This window comes from Oxyura jamaicensis, chromosome 4, assembly GCF_011077185.1.
Source record: "Oxyura jamaicensis isolate SHBP4307 breed ruddy duck chromosome 4, BPBGC_Ojam_1.0, whole genome shotgun sequence".
Classification (NCBI taxonomy): Eukaryota; Metazoa; Chordata; class Aves; order Anseriformes; family Anatidae; genus Oxyura; species Oxyura jamaicensis.
This window is the reverse complement of record NC_048896.1, coordinates 77,495,245-77,521,864: the sequence shown is the minus strand read 5'-3', so window position 1 is coordinate 77,521,864 and position 26,620 is coordinate 77,495,245. Positions and strand designations below refer to the sequence as shown.

Sequence of the window (26,620 nt, the reverse complement as noted above, 5' to 3'; positions counted from 1 at the left end):
ATGATTAAGATCTGTGAAGAGCTTTAATGACACACAGACACACAATTTGTAACTAAATGTGTCATGTTAAAATGTTTTTCAATTAAAAATTAGAAGGTTTAAAAACACAAAATGAGAACAAACCAGTTAATTCTTTCCCTGGATATTTGTTCCGACAGATTTGCTGAAATTTTTATCTTTGATTTGAAACAGGAAACATTTTGAAGACAGAAGAAACACTACCTGAGAAAGCAGTTCAATCTAGCGTAGAAGTGAGTAAATTATTTGCAGCAGACAATTTATTACAAGAACATAAAAAGTAGAGTAGAGGTCTTTTTCTCTCAAGAAAGGCAACTGCTGTTGGGTGTTTTTTTTTCCAGTTTCAGGATATTACTCATCAAATCCTTATTGTAGCTGCTACCATGCACCCCCCCCCAAACTCTCTTAACAGCAGTTCTAATATTCACATTTTGTGACTAGTCATCTAAATCAGTAACTTCTGCTTATTCAGGCAGGAAAGAGCAATGTCCAAAACCAGGAAGAAAGGTTATTACTAAGGCCCCGTGGTTTTCACCATCTGCTCCAATTCTCTGCTATAAAGAGGGCAGAGTGAGCTACAGCGTTTAGTCTCTCACGCCTGTGGGAGAGTTTTACTGACTGGGAAAACTGAGGTACAGCATCGTCTCAAAACAAAACCAAAAAAGAAAAGAAAAGAAAAATACATCTCCTTGTGGCCAGAAGGACTGAGTGGTCAAGTTATATTACCTTTCTCCTAAGATGTGCTTGTACAGCAAATAACAACGGTGACTGTAGTCCAGGGAGCCATCCCTTCCACAAGCTTTAATCAATCTGAAGTGTAACTGTAGCAATAACAATGTGGGAGCAGGTTCAATTTAAACTAAAGATACAATGAACTTTGCAAGTGAAAGCACCTTCAGGATGATTAGCAGTCTATTAACTTCCACATATTAACTTCACCTCTTGTATCAATTCATGTGAGCACACTGGAGGGACGGTCCTTTCAAAAGCACTGTTTTGATAAGGCAATTTCCAGAGGGCTCTGAAGGATACGGCTCAGATCCCACCAAACAAAATAACTAGAAATTTTTCTGACATTTAGAACTCATTAATCGTGGTGTCCAAACTATTACTACATTATGCGCATAGAAAAATGTCTTTGAATGTTCAGCTCACTTTGAACAGTAAGTGACATAAAAACCTACATACAATGTAGTAATTGTATTTAAGAATAATTAACTAAAAATTTTGCAACCTACAGCACTGTCACTCCAGTGATACGGAACCTTTGTTCCAGGAACAGACCCGAATCTATTGTTTCTTTTATGAATTCAAATCAGTAACTGCACACAGCCACAGAAGCGCGAGTGCCAATAGCAGGAGACAGTTCAGAAGTGGATGTCTATAAATTTAAAAACAATGGACTAAAAATGCCAAAACACCCTCAGGTCTCGCTGGCTCTTGAAACTGCTGCATTCATCCCACAAAGCATTCCGCCTTGTCAGTGGATCTCTGACCTGAGTGTCCCTATTCAAGAGTAACTATCAAAGAAGAGATGAAACAAATAAAAATGGTTTTCCCTCTCCACTCCACAGACCCATGCTTTGATCACTGCTCTTCCTCAGCATTACATTTGGTTGCTGAACTGTGAAAATGTTCTCAAGAGCTGAGTATTGACAGGATATGAGGTATTCTAGGTTTTCCTTTGCCACAGATGGCTGCTTTGTTCTAGGCAGTTCATGAGATGTGAGAACATCTGAAAAGACTATTATTCCAACCCTGTAATTTCTTCACCAAGTTTCAGCACTGTATTTAGTAAGGGCTGTCCCAATGCTTTTATATAAATCTTTGAAGACAAATGAAAAACAGCAAGTAAGCTGAGGAAAAGCAAGACACATTGAGAGCAGTGAACATTTGTTGGTTGTGTACATAGACAGGAATTCAGTCATTGCTACAGAAAATCTTGTTAATGAAGTACATGTGCATACGCATTCTGTGACCAGACCCAACAGTCACCCACAGGCTGACAGGCCAGGTCAAGATTTTTATGAATGCAGAGTTTTACTTTGGCAGATATTAAGTATATTTGTGTGGTGCAAAGAGCTTGTGTCTGACTTTCTGGGAAGGGAGAATAGGAGAATTTCACCTGTTTCCTTTAAACCTGAATTTCACCCAGGTTTTGTTGTTGTTGTTTGTTTTTTTAAGAATAAATTTTCTGCACTGGAGCTTCACAATGCAATACAAACCCCATACTTTAAACAAAAGTGTATCTTCCTGTGTTACTACGCCCGTATCTTCTAGTCTGCAAGTTGTTCTGTGCCTGTATTAGAATCACGTATTTCATTCACACTTTTTTCTTTGTTTCCTTCTTTCCTAGAAGTCTTCAAACACTTGTCCAGTCTTTTTAGGAATACATCTACATCTTGCTTTTTAATTCCAATTGCTGATGCAGCATTGAGGTAAGCACAGGGATAGTCATTTGAATGTGACATAAAGCCTTTAAAAGTGTAGTTATTCACTGTCTGTACAGATCCACAGGGAACAACCCTGAAACAAACAAAATTGTGATTCCGTTAAAGATGCCTTGAATATTTTCATGTGATACTCTATGATGAACATATTCATACAAGTTCCTGTACAAAGCAGTATGTCCTAACTCTAAACAAATGCCTGCAAGCAGGCTTAGAACAGGCGTTCTCCAAGTTAGTGCTCAAGCATCGCTATGAGTGGCAGTGGTAGCAGATCCTACATTAGGCTGAGTCTGTGGGCATAGGTGTATGTCCCTTCCCCTCTGCAGTTAAATCACTAAGATCTTCACTACTGGTATTTTGAGCTCCCCAGCACGAGGTGAACGACATCTCACAATCACACAATCACATTCCCTCCTCACAGCGGATACTTTTCACCACTGCTTGTACCTCTTCGTCATACAAAGAACCCCTACCTACTACACTCTATTTCTCAGCACTCAGCACTCACCCATTCCCTGATAAACAGAGACCTTAATCCACAACCTTCCTTGTCGAAGGAACAACTCACCTTATGGCTCTAGTTAAAGCCTACACAAGCAGTTAACACCAATTGTGAGAAACAAAGTCGTGTTTTTGCAGTAGAAAATTATTTTTCTTTATTGCAAGGAAGTTGTATAGTCATAATAAGGAGAAATGCTAAGTAGAGAAGTAGACAGTAGGCGGCCTCACTGTTCCAAAATAAGGTAGAAGCTTGAGAAAAACAGGATGAGCAGTGTGAGAACAGTGAAACAAAGATCACAAGTTCTCAAAACATAAGAAAGGAGAAATTAAAGGGTTGAAAAAAAGAAAAATTGTACATATGTGGTACAGAGGAGCATTGAGTAGCTTGTGAACCTGTAGGACTCAGCCAATGAGGAAACAAGGGGGGTGATCAGGTGTCAGGTAATAGGGAACAAAAGGTTATGAGTTGTTTACTAAAATGCGTTCCTGACTGACAGGACGCCTGCCATTGCAATCGCGAATAAAATAGCTTCACAGAAGATCCTGTCTGAAGAAACTTATTTGAGATTTTTCTCACACAATCAATCGGTCAGAACCCCAGGTTATGCAAAAGCCTGTGTGCTAACAAAGCAGAAGTTGCTATTATTACCACTGCCATGCACCACAAGCCTAACATTTAAAGTCTGTCAAAATGCCAGGTCTAACTGTATATTTACTGCAAAAGAATCACCTGCTTATACAAGAAAAGGAAAAAACAGAAGCCTTTGTATCACACAAAGAACTGGAGAGCTTTAACTTTTCAAATACGGAACTTCTTGAATCATTCCAGCCAAAGATGACTGAAATTTCAGGACAAGCCAAGGTTAGGACAGACAAATTAAAAAGAGCATCTAACTACAGTACATATAGATTTACTGTCATTCATCTGTGCAGGAAGTGGAATAATCCAAGCTAATGAAGCATACCTTCTGATGTGGAGACAATCAACTCTGCTACAGAAAATGACATTAAGTCTACAGCAGAAGCTAGCATGGCAGCAGTAATATTCAGATTAAAGAATTCTGCCAAAACAAATTCTAAATCATTCTCTTCTTCTAAAATGTTTAAACCAAAATCATTAAAAATGATTTGGCTTACATTTCCACATACCAGTGTCAATAAGAATAAATTCTGCTCAGACCGGCTCGAGTTGAATGTATTTTTTTTTAACACAGTTGGTTCTGGAAAGCGGGATTTTCTTCCATATGACAAAAAGCTATGCAGGGTATTAAAAGCTTATTCCCCTGACGTCCAGCACAACCGTATTTGTGCTGCAATAAACAAAACAAAGATCTTCCTTAAGCAGCTTACAACTTAACTGTAAGATCAGACAACAGCTGGATACTAAATGAAACCAAGGGGTTCTAGGGAATAATGACACTAAATTAAATGGGGATGGATTATCTATTTAGTCTACCGAAGCTAACAAAGAGAGCCTCATTGCTAACTCAGGCAGGTACACACATTATTAGTAGGTAACACTGAGGAAAAAGGGTATATTACTCTAGGAACTGTAATTGCCACACTGAAATCTGTAATCATGAGGCAACTGGTACAAAACAAATATTATACCATATATTTTATGAAATTCTAACACAACTCCTCCAAATTTTCAAGTTCATTGTATCCTCACCTTGCTCCAGAAACTTGTCTCGTGAAAAGCATAGATCCAAGCTGGGTAACGGCTGCATCGTTATTTTCATCTAGATTCTTCAGTGACATGGCTGAAGTAACAAAAGATTAAATTAATACTACTACAAAGCTTATCTTTTTCCAAAAAGAAAACCACAGGGGATAAGGTGTCATCCAACAACAAAAAATTGGCCAACTGTTTGTGTTCAGATACCAAGGAAGAATAAATATGAATATTATGTTTCATCATTTTGTTTTCCCACAAGCTGTCACAGATTACTTCTTTGGTTGGACTGTACGTAAGGCAGAGATTCTGCACAGTGGGGCAACATTACTTTGATGTTTAGCAGAATTTTTGGTTAGAAAAAATATCTTGAGTAGGAAGTCCATAATTTCTTTTACAGCACTGTAAGATTAAGTGAGAAGTAATTACACCCTAATTTGTTTTAAAATCTACTTATTTATGAAATATTACTACATGCTAACATCTTCTGCCTGCCTTAATTATAATCAATGAGCATGTTAAACAGGAGCAATTTTGTAAAAAGTAAAGGGCCTGAGTCACTGCTTTACTACTCTGCTTTTATAGATGGTTACCTTATTGGGTTCAATGGTTTCATCCTGGCTTAAGAACAATTTAATGGAGTGTAGTGAACAATGACTAATGTATAGGAAATGTATATGAAACGGCATTACAAATGCACAGGATATTGGAATTTCTTTTTAAGTATAAAAAACAAGTTACCTAAGGATATGGGATTATGTGGTGTGTCTAACAGTCTCTCATTGTGGGTATCTGCCAACTTCTTCAGCTCACTTGAAAGATAGGAAAACATCTCCTGGAAAAAAAAAAAAAAAAAGATGCAGTATTTTTGTTATTAGCTATCAAACAGAAAACAGTACCAATTTCACAAAACTGGTAAATCTTCATTACATCCTTTTTATGTGCACCAAAGAAGTTTCCCAGACATATCTCTGAAATCCTTCTATAAATGCAAAGCTCCATTTCCGTAACCCTGTTCTTCCCCTCAAGACGATGGAAAGCTCTTTATCCAGACTAATACGTATGTGTTTGGAATGTCAGCCATTCTCTCTGTGGAACTGAAGCCTAGGGAAGTAAAATCTTGAAGACATTACTGCTATACAGCAGGTTCTCCTCCATGCTAGTATCCTGTTGAAGGAGCTGACCTTTCCCCACTCCTGCAAGAGCTTCCCCTCACCCTGGCCCCACGAGCCAGAGAATGAGCTGTTACCATCACAGATAGCCACACTGTGAGAAATTGTTCCTTATATTATTTTCTATTAACACATTCCAGACTAAAACAAGCACGTTTTGTTACTACTTATTATACAATCACAACTCGCAAAGGTTCGTAGACTTTCTGTGTAAGAAAAGCAATACGGTCTCTTAAGGAGAAGGCTGTGACTACACCTTTGAATGTATTTTGTTTCATACAACATGTATTCTGAACACTCAGCTCTATTGTGTAGCCAGCCCTTTTCAAGCCTACAAAAAAAATGGAAACAAATTCCTGATATCGCTTACTTGGGTTCCACCCTTATTGTGAAAGTGTCGTAAAAATGAGATTCATAAATGTTTTGGCTAAGATACAAGTCCCATTGCACATTAAAGTATGCTTCTCTTCCTTCATCCCTCTTTTATTTCTATAATAATCTACATAACAGCCCATGGTCTTCCTCAGTTTATCATCTTCCCCCTCACATATCAGCTCAAAACACGGCACAGTAAGAATTAACACCACTCTTATTGTATTTGGCTTCTCTTCTGTTCTTTTTAATGCTTTGTCTCTCATAAATAATATCAAAAACATGCAGATACTGGGTAGTCTTTAAAGGATACTAAACATCAGATTTTTCCTCTTCCTGGCCAAAAGGACTCTGCCTCTCAGCTACTTCAATGTGACTGCCTGTTTCAGCATCCACATCAATATCTGGACCTGACAAGTGATTTTTCACTCTTTAAATGGAGTTGTCTCTTCTGTTTGCAGACCACTATCCTGTTCTGACCTGCATGCTCTGACAGGTACAAATTATAGCTTGTGATCAAAATTATGCTCTTGAACAGAACCTCCCACAGCTCTTATGAAACCTAGTGAGTTTTGCAGTAGCTAAGTTAGAAGATTACAGATGTTTTTCTTAAGTCACTGCAGTGAAACCAGTCTCACTTATGAGTGATCAAACGAACACTGCTCCTGACTTCACCTCCTAATACCATGGAATGAATTCTCCCACGGAGAAGAAGTAATGTGTTACTGTCTAAATAAATTAGGCTGCAGATTCACTACCAACCAGACCATAAAACTTATGCAATGCTTTGAACAACAACAGAAAACTATGGGAGACATCTATGGTATTCCCGAACTTGAAATCTGTGAAGAATCATTCCACTGATATTTTAGAGGTATTTTGAAATCAAGTGATTTTGTGGCTTCGATTCTTCAGAGCTTATTTACAGTTCACTCGCAGAAGTTGAAAAACATTTACTCAAACATTCAAACACATTTCCATTCCTTCTAGTCCCTCACTGAATACGAACACATTATTCGTTGTTATTTGCTTTCTACAATCAGCATCATTAATATGTTTAGCCACTATATCAGGATTTTTTGGAACCCCTTTCATTAACTAATTTGTGCTCCCTCTGCTGGCTATTTATTTCTACAACTGAAGCAAAGTTTTACAGAACTATACACTAATTGTGCCTACTATGGAGATATTATCGATGAGAATAGTACAGAGAAAAGCCTATTCTGGAAAAGGAAAAACTCCCCAAGCAATTCATTTGTCTTTGTCATACCTAGGGAATTCTCCATACCATCTCTTGTAGTATTTATTAATAAAAGGACTTCAAGCTGTTATAAACAGTTATCCACTTGTACTAAATTATATTAAGTACCTATGTTACTAGATCAGCCTGCACATACACAGCAATTTGGCAGGACCAGTAAAAATGCAAAGATGGGAAAAAATATCCAAATATGCATTTTTATCAGTTTGACTGAAGCTATCTGAACAAAAATTCAAAACTTCTTATTTTTACGACCTCTTGCTATTTTATAGTTTCAGAAGTTAAAAGTTTGTTGTAAAATAGATTAATGGCCTCTCCAAAAAAAAGAAAAATGAAATATTTTGTGAGGTCAAATCTATAACCAACCCCGATTACAAAATATTTCTATTATGTGGAAAATTTATAAGCACCCTAAGCAATTATACACAAATGAACTCTTACATAATTGAATTTCTGTGGTAGACATTCAAGTTTTCTCCAGTGAAGCTAACTATTATGCTGAAGCTGCACTGGGCAACCCAAGCACTAAATATCAATTATGTTTCGTTATTTCTCTTTCCCCTTAAAAACTGAAAACTTTACAACCTCTTTGCACGATATACAGACTGACTCTCGCATCATGGAGCCACAGAATGGTTTGGGTCGGGACCTTTAAGACTACCTGGTTGCAGCACCCTTTAAAACCATTCCCCTTGTGACACACCATTTCATGCACACAAACAGAGGCTGCAACGCTGAGCATGGAGGCCTGGTAGTAGCAGCCCCAAAGAGCCCTTTTCAAAGGCTCACTTTCCTGAAACACAACCAAAAACTCTATAGAAACCGTATGTGTACATATGCAACACCTACATGGTACCACACAGTCTCACTTATAGATCCTCTTGCATTGCAAGACCAAGAATTTTGTTCTGAATTCATAAACAGTGGAAACTTTAAAAAATACAAAACCGATTACAGAACTTTGAAATCTTGGTATCACATAAAGCAACGGATGATCATTAACAGCACGAAATTCAACAAAGATAAATGCTGGGTTCTGCACCTGGGACAGAATAATGCTGGTCACAAGCACAGACTGGAAGACAAATGGCTAGACAGCAGCTCTGCAAAAACGGATCTGGGGGTGCTGGTCAACAGTCAAAAAGGCAAGCAGCATTTTGGAGTGCATTAAACACAGCATACATAGCCAGCTGGTCAAAAGAGATGGTTCTCCCACTGTATTTAGCATTGGTGCAGTCTCACTCTGAGTACTGTGTACAGTTTGGGGCTCCACAATTTAAGGAGGGCACTTGAAAGGGCTGGCAGGACACTTGGGTTGTCAGGTCTGGAGAAAAGGAGGCTGAGAGGCAACCTCATTGCTCTCCACAACTCCCAGAGGAAGGTGAGTGGAAAGAGCGGTGCCGGTCTCTTCTCCCTGAGAATGGACGAGAGGATGCATGGAAATGGCACAAAGCTGTGCCTGGGGAGGTTCAGACTGGGCATTAGGAAAAACCTTCTTTACCATGAGGGTGGTCAAACGCTGGAACAGGCTTTCTAGAGAGGTGGTCAATGCCCCATGCCTGCCAGTGTTCAAGGAGCCTTTGGATAATGCCCTCATTAATATACTTTAACTTTTAATTAGCCCCAAAGTGGTCAGGCAGGTGGACTGGGCAATCTTTGAAGGTCTCTTCCAACTGAACTGTTCTAATCTAACAGCGGCAGCTTAGAAAGTCTTGCCAACCTGATATAAAAACACCAATGCTGACAAACTCCATACTTTATTTTTTTTTAATCAGCAAATATTCTCTTCAGCGCTTACAAAGCCTTGAGATGTGGCTCCTTGAGGGCGATACCTCTCTCACATGTTCTGAGTACACACAATGCTTCGAAGCTTCCGTCCATACTTGGCACTTGCTTAACTGCACACCACCCTTTAACATGACTACACTCAGTTAAACCATCTCGCCTCCATCCAGACCACAACCTGAATAAGGTTCTATATATTTCACACAATGAAAATCCTGCAACGCTCCGACAGGTTTGACAAACTACAGTGTAGCAAACTGACTAGACCAAAAAAAATAATAATAATAATAAAAAAAAGGTAATGAATGTCTTGCTTCTTGCAAGAATATTTGAAGATTTACATTTTTAATATGCAGCATTAAAATCTTTTCTCTTAAATTCAATATTAAGTAGAGCAGCAATGTAGACTATTCCTGAACTGTACAAATAATTTATTCCTATCAGAACAAACCACGTTTTCCTACATCAATGATAAAACATGAAATGTAAAACCAGTATTTTACTGAATTGTAAAAATCAAACAATTTCCTCCCACTTGGTGTGGCTTTAAATATTTTAGATGCACACTCCGTAAGGACATAAGAATGGCTCCAGTTAATCACTCTAGAAAGTATACAGACAGATGAACACAGATATAAAAAGCTCCATCACACCCCAAGTAACACAGAGATAAGTTTGAGACAATCGGAATTATCTTGATCCTTAGGTTGTTAAGGAGAGACTGCTGTAAGACGTAACTGCTGAAAAAAGGGTGAAGCTATTACCTTTTCAGTAATAATAGTTCAGTAACGAGTTAATTGATTAAATGGATCGGTTACGTACACAATGGAAAATAGTTACAGGGTATTAAGCCTGTTATGGAACAGAGGTCCCTTGCTCACCACCAGGTCTGATGTGACAGTCAATGCAAGCCCACTGCTTGTGGTATCACACAGGGCAGCCCCTCTAACTGCTATGTGTGGCCTGGTTCAGACAAACACACATGCAGAGAGTTTTAAGACCTGGCAATACAGAATATGGGACACAACGTGACTGAGCAAATCAAAGCAGTCAATTCATAAGCATAACCTTTACATAATAATATGAGTTCTACAAAAGCAACAACATTAACGAATTTGACCAGGGATCTGTTGTTACTGTCCGCATTACAAAAGGACCTAGAATCCCTTACTGGAATTAGAAAATCACTCCTCTAAACGCTACATAAACATATAAAAAGTCATACTGAGAATACCACACGCGCAAGAAAAAACGACTGCTGGTAGGTTTTTTGCATCCTCTCTCTAGCAGCATCAAGGCTAAATATGTCTGCGGAGCACACTCCTTATTGGGTTTTCATAAATGGCCACATTTATTCAGGCACTTGGATGGCATGCATGTGTTATTCCCTTGCTCTCCTGTCCTCTGATTCATTGCACCATTTTATTTCCTTGTATCAGAACATATAATTTCATACTCTTGGACAATCTCATACTCCATGAATGCTAGCCTGTCAGAAAATACCACGCTACGTACATAACTGGCTGATGTCGCTGGCAGACTTTTGGATGTTTTTGGGCATGGGATGGTCTACATGGCACCAGGCCTGACAGGATACACCTTTCTCAAAGTAGGAAAAGAATTCATCTCAAGAATTAGTAAGGCTGATTGAAAGAGCTTTAAACATCAAATCTCTGAAGGGGGAAAGGGGCAAGATCAGGCTCGCATGGGATGGCATGCCAATGTTTGAGGGGCTGGGTGCCAGCAAGGCCCTTCAGTCTGCTCCCAGATGTGCGGAATATGCTGGGGCACACAGAAATGTTTCTACCCTAAGTGTGAGCAGTAAGCAAGAGGAGCTAGAGGCTTTGTTTCAGTCCCAGAGTTACAACATCATGGGTGTAAGGAAAACCTGGTGGGAAGAGTCCTGTGACTGGTGCGTTACAATGGACAGGTACAGGCCTCTCAGGAGGGACAGGCAGGGAAGGCAAGGGGTGGCAGTGGCCCCAAATATAATTAGGGAGGCAGCGTAGGAGGCTACTACAGTTCACCCAAACAGGTTGAGGACACTGATGAATTATTCTACATGGAATTAATCTCTAGATGATCCACTCTTGTCCTTATGATCCTAGATGATCCACTCTTATGTCCTTCAACTCCCCAGACGTTAACTGGGAATACAATATAGCTGACAGAAACAGGTCCAGGCACGTCCACACACGTTGAAGATAACTTCCTGGTACAAGTAGTAAGGAAGCTGACCAGGAAAGGTGCCCTCCTAAATTTGCCCTTTGTAAACAGAGAAGGTTTCGTGGCTGATGTGACGATTGGTGGCTGCCTCAGCCGTAGTGGCAATGAAAACCAGACTTCAGGCTGCTCAGGGAACTAGTTATTAAGGACTCCTGGGAATGTATCTTTTAAGGTATTAGGGTCCGTCAGTGCAGATCATTTTTTAAGAGCCCTCTCTTAAGAGTGCAGGCAATTCCAAGTTGTCAGGAGTCAAGCAAGCAGAGCAGAAGGCCAGGTTGGTAGAGCAGGAATCTTCTTCTAGAGCTTAGGCAGAAAAGGAAAGCGTATGACCACTGGAAACAAGGTCAAACAACATGAGAGGACTACGGAGATGTCGCTCACCACCATAAAAAGAAAATCTGTGTGGTCAAAGCTCAATTAGAGTTGAAGCTGGCCAGTACTGTGGGGACAACAGAAAGAGCTTAAGTACGTTAACAGCAAAAGGAGGACTAGAGGCAACATCTGTCCACTACGTGATGAGGACGGTCACAAACACCGACACAGATAAAGCAGAGATGTTTAAGGCCTTTGCCTCTAACACCAATGACCAACCTTAGGGCCCCCAAGCCCTGAGTTGGGGTACCATAACTGGGGGAACAATAAACTCCCTGCTGCCTCTGAACTTGTTCAGGATTTGCTGCTCCAGCTGAACGCACACAAGTCTACAGGGCCTGAGAGGATTCATCCCAGGGTACCGAAAGAGCTGCCTGATATTATCACAAGACCTCTCTCAATTATTTTTAAATGGTCTTAGGAATCTGGAGAGACTGGAAGCTGGAAAATGTTGCTCCAATTTTCAGGAAGGGCAAGAAAGAAGACCCTTGTAATTACAGGCCTGTCAGTCTCACTTCAGTGCCTGGTAAAATTATGGAGAAAATTATCATGGGAGTTATTGAAAAACACTTGAAAGACAACACAGTCATTGGTCATAGCCAAAAAGATTCACAAGAGGAAAGTCCTGTTTAACTAACTTCATTTCCTCCTGTGACAAGGTTATCCATCTAGTTGTCCAAGGGAAGCCAGTAGATGTGATCTTTCGGGATTTCAGCAAAACTTTCAGTACTTCTTGTCATGGTATCCTTCTGGACAAAATGCCCAGCATACAGCTAAAGAAGCACAAAATACAACGTGTGAACAACTGAATGACGGGTTGGCCCCAAGGGTTATAGTAAACAGGCTTACATCAGGCTGGAGGCCAGTCCCTAGTGGGGTCCCTTGTGCCTCAATTTTAGGGCCAGTTCTGTTCAGTGCTTTTATAAACGATTTGGATGCAGGACTCAAATGCATACTAAATTTGCAGATTATACGAAATTAGGAGGAGCTGTTTACTCTCCTAAGGGTAGTGAGGCCTTGTCAAGAGAACTTGACAGTCTAGAGAACTGCAACTGAATGAAGTTCAACAAGAACAAGTGCTGGATTCTGTACCTCGGATGTAGCAGTCCTGAATATATGTGCTGACTGGGGAATGAGAGGCTGGAGAGCAGCCCTGTGGAAATGCATCTGGGTTGATGGAAAGTTGAATGTGAGCTAGCAGTGTGCCCTGGGAGCCAGAAGGGCCAGTGGTACTCTGGGGTGCATCAGGCATAATACTGCTAGCTAGTCAAGGGAAGGGGTTGTCCCGCTCTGCTCTGCGCTGCGCTGGTGTGGCCTCACCTCAAGCACTGTGTGCAGTTTGGGGCACCACAGTACAAGAAGGACATAAAACTAGCAGAGTGTGTCCAAAGGAGGGCTACAAAGATGGTGAAGGGTCTGGAGGAGAACACGTATGAGTAGTAGCTGAGGTCCCTTGGTTTGTTCAGCCCCGAGCAGAGCAGGCTGAGGAGAGGCCTCATGGCGGCCTGCAGCTCCCTCATGAGGGGAGCGAAGGGGCAGGCGCTGAGCTCTGCTCTCTGGGGACAGCGACAGGACCCGAAGGAACAGCATGGAGCTGGGACAGGGGAGGGTCAGGCTGGGGGTTAGGGACAGGTTCTGCACCCAGAGGGTGGTTGGGCACTGGGACAGGCTGCCCAGGGCAGCGGTCAAGGCCCTGAGTCTGTCAGAGTTCAAGAAGTGTTTGGGCAACGCTGTCAGACACATGGTCTGATTTTTGGGTGGTGCTGTGTGGTGTCCAGGAGTTGGACCCCATGATCCTTGTAGGTCCCTTCTAACTCAGGAGATTTTATGATTGTTCTTTTCCCTTGGTTGTATGAAGTTAATCTTTTCTCAGTAATATTCAGGCCTCTCTGGGTTAAGCTCAAATAACTTGAAATAACACTCATGAATAAGTATAAAAAGAGAAGGAAAAAGAAATATTGGAAGTTTTTTATAGCTGACTTTGTGTGAGTAGGTGTAACTGCACCGATATAGAAAGGAGTACTCAATGTCAAGCTATAAATAGTTCCTGCTGAGAGCCTAATAGCTCTGCCTCTGCCTTCACAGAGCACAGGCAATAAACTATCACTATTACATTTTTACAATTCAGGAACAAACACATTTAAGCAAAAAAAAGGTTTCTATTCCTACAGCAAATCCAATAAAATAAACATATTTATGCCATATATAAGACTATGTTTATAGAGTATACTCACACTTGATATAAAAAAGACCTGAAGTTGTAAAAATGAAACGCTTTATTCACTTTAGAATCCTACTTCCAAGAAAATGATATAATTTAAAATATAGAGTGATTCATTAAGACAGTTTACTTATGGAAGAATTATTATTTATGACTTGAACAATATTTATATAGCCCATTATGTTTTCTGCTGACAGTGTAAATCTAAACATCAAAATCAGTATTGCAGAAGACAAGACAAATTCGGCTGAAACTGTTTTGGAGGTGGGAGTAAAAGGGGTGAAATATAAAATTTGCTTTTAATGAAGACACAAATCACACATTGCAATAGGCACAGCAGTCCAGAATAAAACAACATTAGAAACTGTATTTCAACAGTGGCAAAAATGTGACTGCTTTCAGTGTTTCACAAGCCATGTTTTCACTTTGGTGGTACAGATCACTCCATAACCTAAGTCAACCAAGCTGTTTTTTTTCTATATTCTAGCTATTCCTGAAGGATCTCAATGCCAGCACAGAATATCTGCATGCCTGTACAAACAGCTAAAAAAAAGTCATAGGATCTAGCACTACTGCTCTGCTCAGATATCAGAGGCAAGAGCAAGCTGTCAGCAGGAAATAATTGGAATGTATTTCATAAATAAAATAATGGAGCATATCATGCATGATTTAAAACTATTAACTTACAGTATGTAATCCACAGCATTTCCTTGTCTAAACCCCTTTACAAAAATATTTCTCTACGTTAATGCATACAAATAGCAACATCAGGCCTTTAATACATCCAGAATTAAGGACAACTCAATATGTACAGCTTCCAACTTTAGACCACAGGAATATCTGTGCAATGCAGTTATATCCAACTTAAAACACACAGTCTGGGAGAGGCACAGAAGAAACCTAGCTCTGTATCTAGATAAATGCCTTAAATTACAGTCTTTTAATCTTTTTGTGGCCATGCATAGTATTTACAAGTTATTGGAAGCTGTGATTCTCTAGAGAATGCTGTACAAAACCATTTAATTAAACACTACCATAGCACAAAACCGTGATATGGCCAAATGAAGATGAGCAGAAACCCCTGGGTTAGCTCTGCGTGTCCAGTCTCACAGTTTGGTCCTGGAAGCATTGTGATTATAACACTACAGCACTTCTCAGATTCTACTGGGCAAAATCCTACTGTATTAGTCATACTCTATAATGACAAATACGAATTCTGCACGAGATAGTACAGGACCTCCGTTTAACTCTCGGGTTTGGAATACAACAAGGAAATCAAGCTTATTCATGAAAATCATTTGGCCATGAAGTAATTAGATTGTATTGCCTTTCCAGATTAAGAACTGTGAGCTCCAAAGAAATTCAACAGCTTTCTATATAGAAACAGGATTTACTATGCAAAGCAGTTTTGCAACAAGACTTAACAGCTGACTTCAAGAAAATACTGATTCCCAAAAAGCTTACCTTTCTCTCTTTCAGTAACTGTTTGTAGCCACTGGCACCTAGAGACAGAAGTGTAATGAGGACATCTAAAGAAGGAGATGCAGAAGCTCTTCCTGGAAAAACAAACCAAAACCCAATATACAGATTACATTTAAAAATAAAAATAAAAAAAGGATAGCTGATAATCAAGTTTTCTACAGTTACTTTGTATGGATGGAATCAGTCTGTGAACTACTTACCTGGATACATTTTGCTGATCTCCTGAATGAAGGACGCATCGAAGCCAGCAATGATAGCACCACCTACTGGAACCATAAAATTTTTGTCCAAGCTCTGAACAAAAGCATCTATTCTGCCTACTCGAGCACCCTTTATCAAAAGGAACAACAACAAAAAATACACAGCATACATTAGAATAGACTTGTGATAGCATCATAATTACACATAATTCAGCAATGTAACTGTAACAAAATGTAATGCCTAAACTCTCTGATACTGTATTTGTGATGAACAGTTAAAATTGCAATATTACCTTTTCTTAGTGTTGCTTATCATTATTCATTGTCTGCATACATAGTGCCTTAAAAATTCCTATTCTGTTGGTTTTAGTTCCTGCAAGTCTATAAAATGTAGCTCATTTTCAGTAACTACCAAATAAATCCTTGCAATTTAATGGAAAATATGCAGTTAAAACTGTACAAATCAGAAAGTCTCACAGATTTGGATAGCAAAGGGCTACAGGTTAATGCTTCATTAGAAAAGAAACATTTTTTTCTTGAAATATATAAATATAGCAAAGTATCAAGATTGATATATATATAATCTGCATCAAAACAAGGGGACTGTGATGCTCTCTCATGGAAAGGGAGCTGGGGAATCCTGGTTGATGGGAAGTTGAATGTGAGACAGTAGTGTGCCCTGGCAGCCAAAAGGGCCAACCATACCCTGGGGTGCATCAGGCACAGCATTGCTAGCCACAGGGCACCACAGTATAAGGAGATCATAAAACCACTGGAGAGTGTCCTAAGGAGGGCTACAAAGAGTTCAAGAAGTGTTTGGACAATGCTCTCAGACACATGGTCTTATTTTTGGGTGGTCCTGTGTGGAGGCCAGGAGTTGGACTCCATTATCCTTGTGAGTCCCTTCTAACTTGGGATATTCTATTGATTCTATACAACACTGCTTGCAAAATTAATATCCAGACAGCTTCCACACAGTAGATTCCCCCTCTTCCTGGAAAACAAAATGTCTTTATACCTAGCCAATCAGCCATTCTTAAAGGGAAAAAATAAAAATGGTAGATTCTGCTGTGTGACTTCAGTTTGATTAATCCAGTGTAACTGTACAATTAAGAATTATGCATCGTAACAGAACCTGAAAAGTATATTCAGGAACATATATACATATTTAATATGTATCTACTTGCATATTATTTAAGTACTTTATATTTTTTTTTTGAAAATTTAAAAGTTGAAAAAAAATGAAAATCTATATAACACGTTCTTTTGAAGGTTTAATCCACATTCAAGTATGACCCATTATTTTACAATTAGTTGTCAGTAAGCTTATGAAATATTTTAAGATAGATTAATAAGGACATAATTCCATCATAACAGACACTTTCTTTATTAAATTAGAAGCACATAATAGAAATAACAAGTATAGTTTTAAGTGCTATTTTCCCCTGCTCCTTATTCTCAGAAAACTGTTCAACTACCAGACGTTCACAGGATTAGTCTTGGAGCTGTGAAACATGACAAAATTTGCTAGCATTGTCTCTAATCAGAGATTTTTGCATTCTGGATTAAAAAAATAATAATATTTGAAATACATAGTTCCTACCTGCTGGATGAGATGCATACATTTTGAAGACTGAATTCCGTAGGCATTGTTGACAATATGGGGAATGTCATAGTTAGCACAAATGACAGCCAGCTCCTCCAGCCTATGCATATAAAATTGTAATTTAGAGAAATACCGATAACTGCAATTCACACTATCAATCAGACCTTTAAAAGACTGAAAGGTCTACAAGAGATTAGAATTTTTTTGATTAGTGCCTCATGGTAGTAGTTGTCAGCTTAAGCAGCAAAGGTTAAGAAGAACCTGTTAGCTTTTGCGTGTACTACAAATTGTTGACTCAGGCTGAAATTTTTTATGCTTCACTGAAAGTTTTGTCTAGAACACAGTAAACAGATCCCAAATCACTCTTGTTTCAGATATTAACATCTTTTTCATGCTACTTTAATGACAACTAACAGAACTTCAGCTATTTACACAATTTTCCTTTTCTGTTAATATTCAACCTGAAAATGGCCTGAAGGCAGTTTCAGGATGTGTCTCGGGAATTGAGAACTTCAAAACGAGGAAGTCTTTACATGTTTGTTTTTTTTATTATTTTTTTATTTTTTGTTTGTTTGTTTGTTTTGTTTTCCTTCAAAGAGCTAGTATTGTAAACTAAATCAGCTAAGCTGATTAACAGAAAAGACATTCTTCAAAGGAATGAACAGCCTTAAAATGATAGTTTTAAATGGATAGCCTTAAAATGTCTGAATGTGGAGATCAACACGTTAAAACTTTGTTCAATTGTTTACTCAGAAATAAAGAGAAATTTTCATTTGCCTTTAGTAATTCCCCAAATTACACTGAGTTCAGCTTGGATCGATTTCTCAGTGAAGCTAGTATTTATGTGGATGCAGAGGTCATTTCCATTAAGGGACTTCAGCTTTGTAAACACACATATGCTTAGTAACCTTTTCAAGGCACTCCAGTCATGCTTCATTTTTTAATCCCTTGATTTTTAACAAACTTATGAATATCTTCTAAAAAGAAAAACTGTATGTAAAAAATAAGGTAATATATAATAATAATTTAAAGTGATGACAAAGGTATTATTGAACAACAACAACAGAAAAATCCAAGCCTTCAATGTATTTTTGACTAGATCTCTTTTTGTACAGCCTCTCTCTGTGATTTACTGACATCCATATAAAATGTGACAGAGTAGGAAAACATTTTCCAAGAGGTGACATTCCTTTGTATTCTATTTTTATTACATTGCCCAGCATTGTTTTGTAATGCAAAAGTCAGCCACAAACCTCAGGCTCCATTTTCTGAGCTTCAATCCTTAGGAAAACAACATCATTACAGTCTTATTTCTAAAGAAATCACCAGTATGTAAATCACAAGTACAACTAGGTAACACCAGTAGTATCATGTACGTATTAATTTTCTACAGTTAAGATATTTGGCAGGAGCTGCATGTCCAGTAATTTTTCACATTTATCAACATCCTGAATCCTGAACTACATAACATTAACAGGATACTTCAGGAAACATAACACTGCACAGGGCATTTTGCCTTCTGATCTGCTGATCTGAATCAGACTCATCCCTCGCCTTCCAAAGAGACTCAGAGGAAAATAGTTCCCCCTCTGACAGGCTTCTTTTCAAGTGCAGGTAGAGGATTTCACCAAACTGGAAACAGAGGGTTTACTACTGCGTATGCTCACCTTGCTCAACTTGCTGAGTCTTAGAGAAGCAGTAAGTTATATTCTACAAATCCTGAAAACAGAAAAGGCTCTTTACTTTTCCTACAATTATTCTACTGAGTAATTAGATCCATGCTACAATACAGGATGAGAGGGCTATAGCTTGAAAAGAATATGTGATTATGCATGGGAAGCACACGATTAAGCACACCACTTGTCTGCTTCCAAGGATTAAACTGAACCATTAAGAGCAGCTAGTCATATCAGAAAAATAAAGCATTAATCTACATTAGGCTACTACTCAAGTTCCTAGAAGTCACAAACAGAACTTACAGAAATATTTTCCATTTTATTCTTTCTTTCTCTCCTGCTTATGAAAGTTCATAAAAAAAAAAAAAAAAAGCAGCTTTGCTCCTTCTAATACTAATGAAGGTAACAAGATACAGAGAGGGCTCTGCTAATTACAAAAATTAACCAAGACGACACTTTTTTCCTTTCATTCTCTTTCAAATACAGTAGTTTAGAAAGAACTCACAGCAACAGCAGGTAGAAGACTATCAGAGAACTGATGTTTCTCCAAGAAAGGGATTTATACAGGAGTGCATTATTCCAATAAAGTTAAATAATACTTCAAAGGAAAGCTTTAGGGACACAGGCAGAAACATCTTCCCTGACCTTCTAACAATCCTAAATCACTAAAATTATAAAACACCACTACAACTAAACAAAACCTTAAAAATGTAAACTATTTAAAAACAGACTTATAAAATGGTACCCTCCAGAAATGCTGCATTTTCCTTCCTGTAGGAAGATGGATGTTAGAGCCTTCAATAGCTGACAGTATCCTTTAAATAGAAAGTGCGTTCATTTCCTCCTGTATCTGTGGTATATCATAACACAGTGCCACTACCTAATATTTCATCTCTTAGTTGTAGAGAACAAAACAATCGCGTGTCAAAAAGAGAAGGCAGATAAGGAGAAGATTCATTTACCCAAGCTATAAAATAGACCATTCAATTTTGATAGCTCTGATTTAAGCTAGCCAATAAATTTGCAACTCAACTTCAAACAATGCTCATGGTATTCTGACAGAATTATTTGTTTTTAACTTCCTTCTAGCAACTAGGTTAAACCTCTGATAAATACTGTGGGTTGTTTTTTTAAAAGGTAGGAAAACAGAAGCAACATGCCTTTACTCACCCTGTTTCATATTCAATAATGTTTATTTTCTAAACTTGCAAAAAATCAACTAATTTTCCAGGTAACACAATAACTAACAACAACAACAAAAAACGCACTGCAGATGAAAAATAAACAGAAGTCTTCTCAACTTTGTGATAAACATAAAATAATTAAAGTGAGACAACTGAGACACTACATTTAAAAACACGTAGAAAATACACCCTTGTATGTAGTACATGCAGACCCATGAAAACGTACCTGTTCAATTTTAAAACCTTGCAAATTTTCTTCTTGATACTTATTTTCATAAGCAAAAAGAGAAAGTGGGTTTTGCAAGTAACAATGATGCTTAATTTGGCCAAATGACTCAATATACCAAGTACTTTATCAACACCATACTCCAATAAGTCATTTTCAGACTGAGAAAATTTTCAAATATTTCAAAACCAATCTACACATAAAAATAGCTACTCAAATATTCAGTTTCCTATCCCATAACTGTAGTGTCCATCTCTGCTTCAGCTAGGGCTTGAATTACATATTTTTATAGCAGCTACAGAAGTTATGCACATGGACGAATAACATTAGGAAGGAGTGCAATGTATTTTAAGTGGCAGTTCTTTTCATGGTGACTTAACAGCTGGAAATCATAAGCAGCAGCAGCAAGAAAGCAGGCAGCAAATGTTCAAACCAAGGTATGTTACAGTAGGGCAAATCGTACATTATACTCCTACAGCACATCTGCCCTCCATACTTTCAAGAGTTTTCTTTTATTACTATATCTTTATTAGTGCTACAGACACCAGCATAATACAGAAAAGAGCGACTCAAACAAAGATTTTAAAAGTTGGCTGTAGGATTTTTTGTTGTTGTTATTTTTAATTAATAGCCTAGGAAAATTCATCATTGGCTACAGAAGAATAGAACAGACAAGAGTAATATTAAGATTTGGCATTAGCTGTGAAACTATGTTTTTTGGACTATGTTTCTATGTAAGTCTACTCCTACTACTTCTGTGAAATGACAAAGCAAACCACTGCCAAAGTGACTGACATTCATTGTACCAAAAGCGACCTCAGTCACAGGAGAGAAGGAAGGCCTGTATTATTCTTACCTCCATCATACACTTTTCTGAAAGTGGAATGTTGTTTGACAACTTGCCGTTACCCTTCCCAAGGGGATTAAAGTATCTGCCCTAGATGTTGGCAGTAATTAGGCAATGTGAGGAAGACAGGCATCCAAAACACACAGTTTTTTGTTTGTTTTGTTTTTTTTTTCACAATGACAACAAATAAAGCACTTCTCATGAAAACTACTTACCTATCAGGTACCCTTGGAGCAAAGCAGGACGTCGTAGAATGCACACAAAGAATATTTTCAGCACCGAGAGCCTTGATTTTAGCCTCCACTGCTTCAATGTCTGTCCGTAGCTCATCACCTTCTAGTACATTCTCTATCACCACAGGTTCAAAACCTAACCAAACAAAACAAGACCTGAACGTATATCACCAAATCTCCAACTAATTGTGGAGTTTTAGTTCTAGTATAAATAAAAAAAAAATCTTTCTCTTTTTAAAAGATTCTTTTAGGTTTGGATTAAGAACATAGACACATTAGTACAGAATCCAGTCCCTCTTTATAATTGTTTGGTTGCTTTTATCTAGGGAATCTTGTAACAAAAAATAAGCATTTCCTAGGTAGTAGGACCAAAATCTATGCTACCACTTACCCACTGAGCTGGAGACAGAATCAGAACAGGGACAGACTTCTATCCTTAGCTTGCTTATAATCTGGTAACCAAGGAATCACATTTGAGAAAAAAGATACAGTTTTAACTAAGAAAGGCACCAAACTCATTTTCTGAGTGAGCACTGACACTGCAAGATTACAAACAAATGGGGCAACTAACACTTGCCATGTTCCAAAATAAAATTAAGTGCAAGTCAGGCATCTAGCTTGTCACCTTCTGATCCCAATTCCTAGGGGACATTTGTTTTTTGCATAAATCTGAGAGAGACGTGAACCATGAACCTCAGTTCTACAGCATTCTTAGGAAAGCAAATTAGACATCTACAGAATGAATGGTAATTTCCTTAGTATTGTGCTCTCTGTTGACCACTTTATGCATCTTCTTACCTCAGCATACTCCAACATTTTATAAGGCATTAGGAAAACTCATGTGATTGCCTGTTAGAAATCAGGTGTATAGAAATAAAGCACTTAGCACTGCTACACATTAGACCGTTTCTGGATCTTACTCCAAGCAAGTGAATTCAGGTTAATCTTTCAGAGTGATGTTTTATAATCTGTTAGAAGAACATAACTGTGTAATCAGCTGTCCCTCTATTACCTGCAGTTATCATTGATTTAAAGCAAGATTTCTGGTCTATACGTGGCCAAATAATGTATTTCGCCTTTGGTCTCTTGTGCCGCAACGTTAAAAAACACAGAGTTAGACTCATGCCAGTTGCCATAGGAACCACAAAGCAATTGGTCACTGTCCGGACACCTGCACATAAAAAACAGAAGTCAGAAATTAACATGAAGAACACAGGATGTGTCTACACAAAAATATTTTTAGATTTACACCTACCAGCCAGCCTTATAATATCCAGAACTACTGAATTAGTAAGTTTGTTCAAAAGGCTGGACCCTGCAGCTTTAGGCTGGACTGCAGAGATATCACCCGACCTTCCGATTCCATGGATCAACCTAAACCAAAAAGGTGGAAAACACAGATCAAGATTTTTCATGTTTCAAAGCAGTAATTCATGCTGAATGAAAAGAACTGTTTGATAAACAACTGCAGAAAATGTATCCAATGTAATACCTGCCACACTGAGTTCCATTATAACAAACTACATACATTAGTATGAAATTGTCCTTTTTTGTTTTGTTTTGATCCATAGACTAACCATGTTCCAGAGTGCAAATAAGAATTTGGAAAAGGCCCAAAATTGCAACACCTTTAGCATCTGGCAGGCTTACTTTTAAATACACCCCAGCAACTGCTCGATGCCTGTTGAACCAGCATTGTAAATACTGACATGTCCAGACACAAAAATCCAAAGCAAAAAAAATCAGTTGCCTATAGGGTAACATAGTATAGGCACGGTGATACTACAGTGATACTCCCCTGACAGATGCTTTATCTTTACAGGGCAAAGAATACATAACATGACAAAATGCCCTCAAAGACATTTAAGTTAATGTATCTCTTTGGCCATCTTTTTCTACACCTTCAATTCATCTACCTCATTGTACTACTCAATTTATGTATCATACAATACTGTCTCTCTCTGCATTCTACGTTTATAAATAATGTTTATAAACTGTACTTATAAACCTTAGGTATTATTTAGCACCTTTCAGGATTGAAGTATCCTCAAATCATTTATAAAATGTAAACTGACAGAAATAACTTTACCTATGGCTAAAATGCAGCTGTTCAAGTAAGCTACTAACAATACACATTTATTTATGGCTTTAATTCCGTTTTTGTCTTGGGAATGGAGCAAAGTGCAGTCTCATGAGTGGATGAAACTCAGAACTTCTTGGAGCACAGTTTTACAGCTTAGTATTTTTTCCCCAATTCAAGCTCTAGCTTGAAACGAACAATGGCTTGATAATCAGTTTAAACTTGCACCCAATCCTCACTCTATCAAAGTATTTTCTTCCCTTAGTTTCTGCTGCTATGTTCTTAACGGCTTTCTCACACTTCGTTTTCTTTTTTGCGGATATGTACTTTTTTCCAAAAAAGTACATATTCTGGCCCTTAGAATGCATTAAGCAGAAAGGACAGACAGCTCCACAACCATCTCCTGCCACCTCCAACCACTCCCAAAGTTAGCTGGTAAAACTTACTGCAGAAAGAAGTGGCATGGAGGAAAGCCTCTAAACCTTTCTTTGCTATTGCTTACACTCACAGGTGAAGGTGAGATGCCATGGCTAAGGACAGCCTACGCTCTCTCTGGTCAGAAGCTGGGCCCGCCTTCTCCAGCATCTTCAGAAAGCAGCTATGTAGATACTCCACTGGTGCGACTCTCTACCTCCCTCATGATATGTCTTAGACTATACAGCAGTACAGAAAACAAAAAAAAACAACTGATGTACTAGTGGTTTTCTTCATCAATTTTTCACTGTATGGTAGGGCTTCAGAAAGCCATTAAGCTTCAGTAATTAAAATTCCATATGGTAAAGCTCACAAAAATTCTGGTCTCTGATATGTTTTTGTGCTAATATTTCAAGGATAAACATTCCAAGAAGTTTCAATGAGTTTCATTCATGCTGGACGGAACATCAGCAAAGACACTCACAGCACAGAACACCATGCAAAGGAAGTTTATCTTCAGATATTAATGCAGAGCCACTAGAATTATAGCGTCCAAAGCACCTGTCAAGTGTAAGAAGGGCTTCAAGCTATTAACAGCTTTTCTAGTCTTTATAAATCTGCTTACTTCATATATAAATTTTAAATAGACTGAGTTTTTATGTGCATATCAACTTATCACATTATAAATATATTAATGAACATTAAAAATACAAATAGCTGTTCACTAGGAACGTTCAATACTTTAGAACTACAACATCCAGTACTTTTGAATAATACACAGAAGAGCTGCACAGCGTTAAAAAGGCAAGTAATGCATGAATTATTTTAAAGCAGGAAGATCTCTCCTTGCATTCAATCAATTCAACAACTCAGGCTTCTACCAGTTCAGCATACAGGACATAACCCCAACAAAAGATTTTTATTATATTCAAGAATTTCCAACGAGTTATTAATGAAAATTTAATACAGAAAGTTGCATCAACTCAATATTGCATTATACTGTTTTTTTTCTCAAATGCTATCTAGGTCTCAGATAGCAATTCACAGTAAAATAAGCACTTTGGAAACATTAATAATAAAACAGAATAATTCAAACTGCCAATAAGGTGTACCTGTAATGCCTTCGGGCTACAAGTCCTGACGCCACTCTTCCTTCCCTCTCACCCACACCGCAGTTGCCCAGGAAGTTATTGCTATCCATTATGGCAAGCTCATGAAGAAACAGTTCAATGGTGCTTTCATCCCATCCATCTTCAGGACACTTCCCCTTAGTAATAATATAAAGATAACTCCTAAACTTGGAAATTAAGGACAAACACGTCTTTATATAATCTGGTTGACTGACGTTACCCTTCTTTTCCATGCTGAACTATAGTTTGTATTTTGATTCTGCTGTTTTTTGTTACCTAGTGTTACAAACTTGTATTCAGAGAAATGTTAAATAATGATTTTTCCACAGATTAAACACAATTACCATTAGCATATCCTGATAATAAAATAGTCAGAGTATTTTTCACTTTCAAGTACTCTTTAAGGTACACACACCACCACTGCAGCACATACATGCTAATTGTTCCCTAGAAGACTATGGATTATTTGATATATTCTCCACACAAAAGCCTAACACTGCAGAAATTCAGCAGAGCAAACTGGGCAAAAACGAGATAATTGGGATAATAGTAACAAAAATACTAATTATAAGCAGAATATAGTTTCAGTTGTAACTCATCTTCCTATCCACATAGTTTCCTTTCCAGTTATTACCCTACTACTTCAAGACTTAACTACTTTCTGAAAGGAATTTGTATAGGACTGCCACCAGATACAGTTCCGTGTGCTCCTTTCGGTGTTAGAGCCAGTCACCTTGGTGCAGTACAGAGAACACCCCAAAGGAAAGGCACTGTAAACTCGTAAAGCATTACTATTGCAAATCAAAGGTTGGTGTTTTGTTGTTGTTGTTTTTGCTTTCGATAACAAAGCTAGCTCAATCATACTTTTCAAGTTAAACGTGTTGTATGAAAGCGAAGTCTGTCATGGTGGATGATGTGACTAACGAAAACGTTCAACAGCTTAAAGAAATCATCGATAATGTTTCCGGAGGCAAAGAAACACATCCCTCCGGCACCTCACGAGAGGGATTTAATTTTGTTATCGACGCATTTCGCAACTATTTGGCTGCCTGCCACCTTCCCTCAGCACCGCGCGCCCTGAGGCAGCCCTGAGGCAGCCCTTCTCCTCCCCCCACGCCGCGCGGCCCGGGCCGGCCGGTGGCGCTCCCGGGGCCTCCCTGCCGGCGGGCCCAGCCCCAGCTCGGAGCCCCTCTGGGTCAGACGGAGCCGGGGCCGAGGCCGGGCCGGGGGGCGGCACTGCGGTTACCTGCTCCAGCAGGGCCCGCAGGAGCAGCTCATGGCCGCGGCGGCCCTGCGCCCCCTGGCGCACGTAGGCCGCCGTCACCAGGCGCTCGCTGGTGCCGAAGTTCTCCGCGTTCATGGCCGGGGGGCGAAGCCCGGCTCCCCCTCAGCGGAGCGGAGCAGGGTCGCCTCCACCGCGGCGCGCACAGCACGGCCGGCCGCTGCCCGCCCCGCGGAGCCGCATGCGCCGCCCGGCTGCTCCGCCGGC

The 26,620-nt window shown here is 38.9% G+C and overlaps 1 protein-coding gene across 1 annotated transcript; it reads right to left on the bottom strand.

Annotated features, from left to right (window-relative positions):
* Positions 1 to 219: 219 nt before the first annotated feature.
* SEPSECS (Sep (O-phosphoserine) tRNA:Sec (selenocysteine) tRNA synthase) lies at positions 220 to 26,620 on the bottom strand. Its single transcript, XM_035324765.1, has 11 exons — positions 26,378 to 26,620; positions 25,114 to 25,268; positions 22,763 to 22,881; positions 22,520 to 22,678; positions 21,490 to 21,643; positions 17,339 to 17,441; positions 15,736 to 15,865; positions 15,518 to 15,609; positions 5,386 to 5,479; positions 4,642 to 4,732; positions 220 to 2,544 (listed from the first exon to the last, which is right to left on the bottom strand). Exons 1-11 carry the CDS (start codon positions 26,489 to 26,491, stop codon positions 2,295 to 2,297), a joined length of 1,461 nt encoding a protein of 486 aa, XP_035180656.1. The 5' UTR covers positions 26,492 to 26,620; the 3' UTR covers positions 220 to 2,294.

What these genes read in the sequence shown, in the direction of transcription:
- SEPSECS (XM_035324765.1), bottom strand. Translation starts at nt 26,491, where the DNA reads ATGAACGCGGAGAACTTCGGCACCAGCGAGCGCCTGGTGACGGCGGCC. An exon ending in GCTCCAAGGGTACCTGATAG is followed by an intron (nt 17,442 to 21,489) that starts GTAAGTAGTTTT and finishes TTATATGCATAG; the next exon opens with GCTGGAGGAGCTGGCTGTCA. An exon ending in GATCAGCAAAATGTATCCAG is followed by an intron (nt 15,610 to 15,735) that starts GTAAGTAGTTCA and finishes TTGTTTTTCCAG; the next exon opens with GAAGAGCTTCTGCATCTCCT.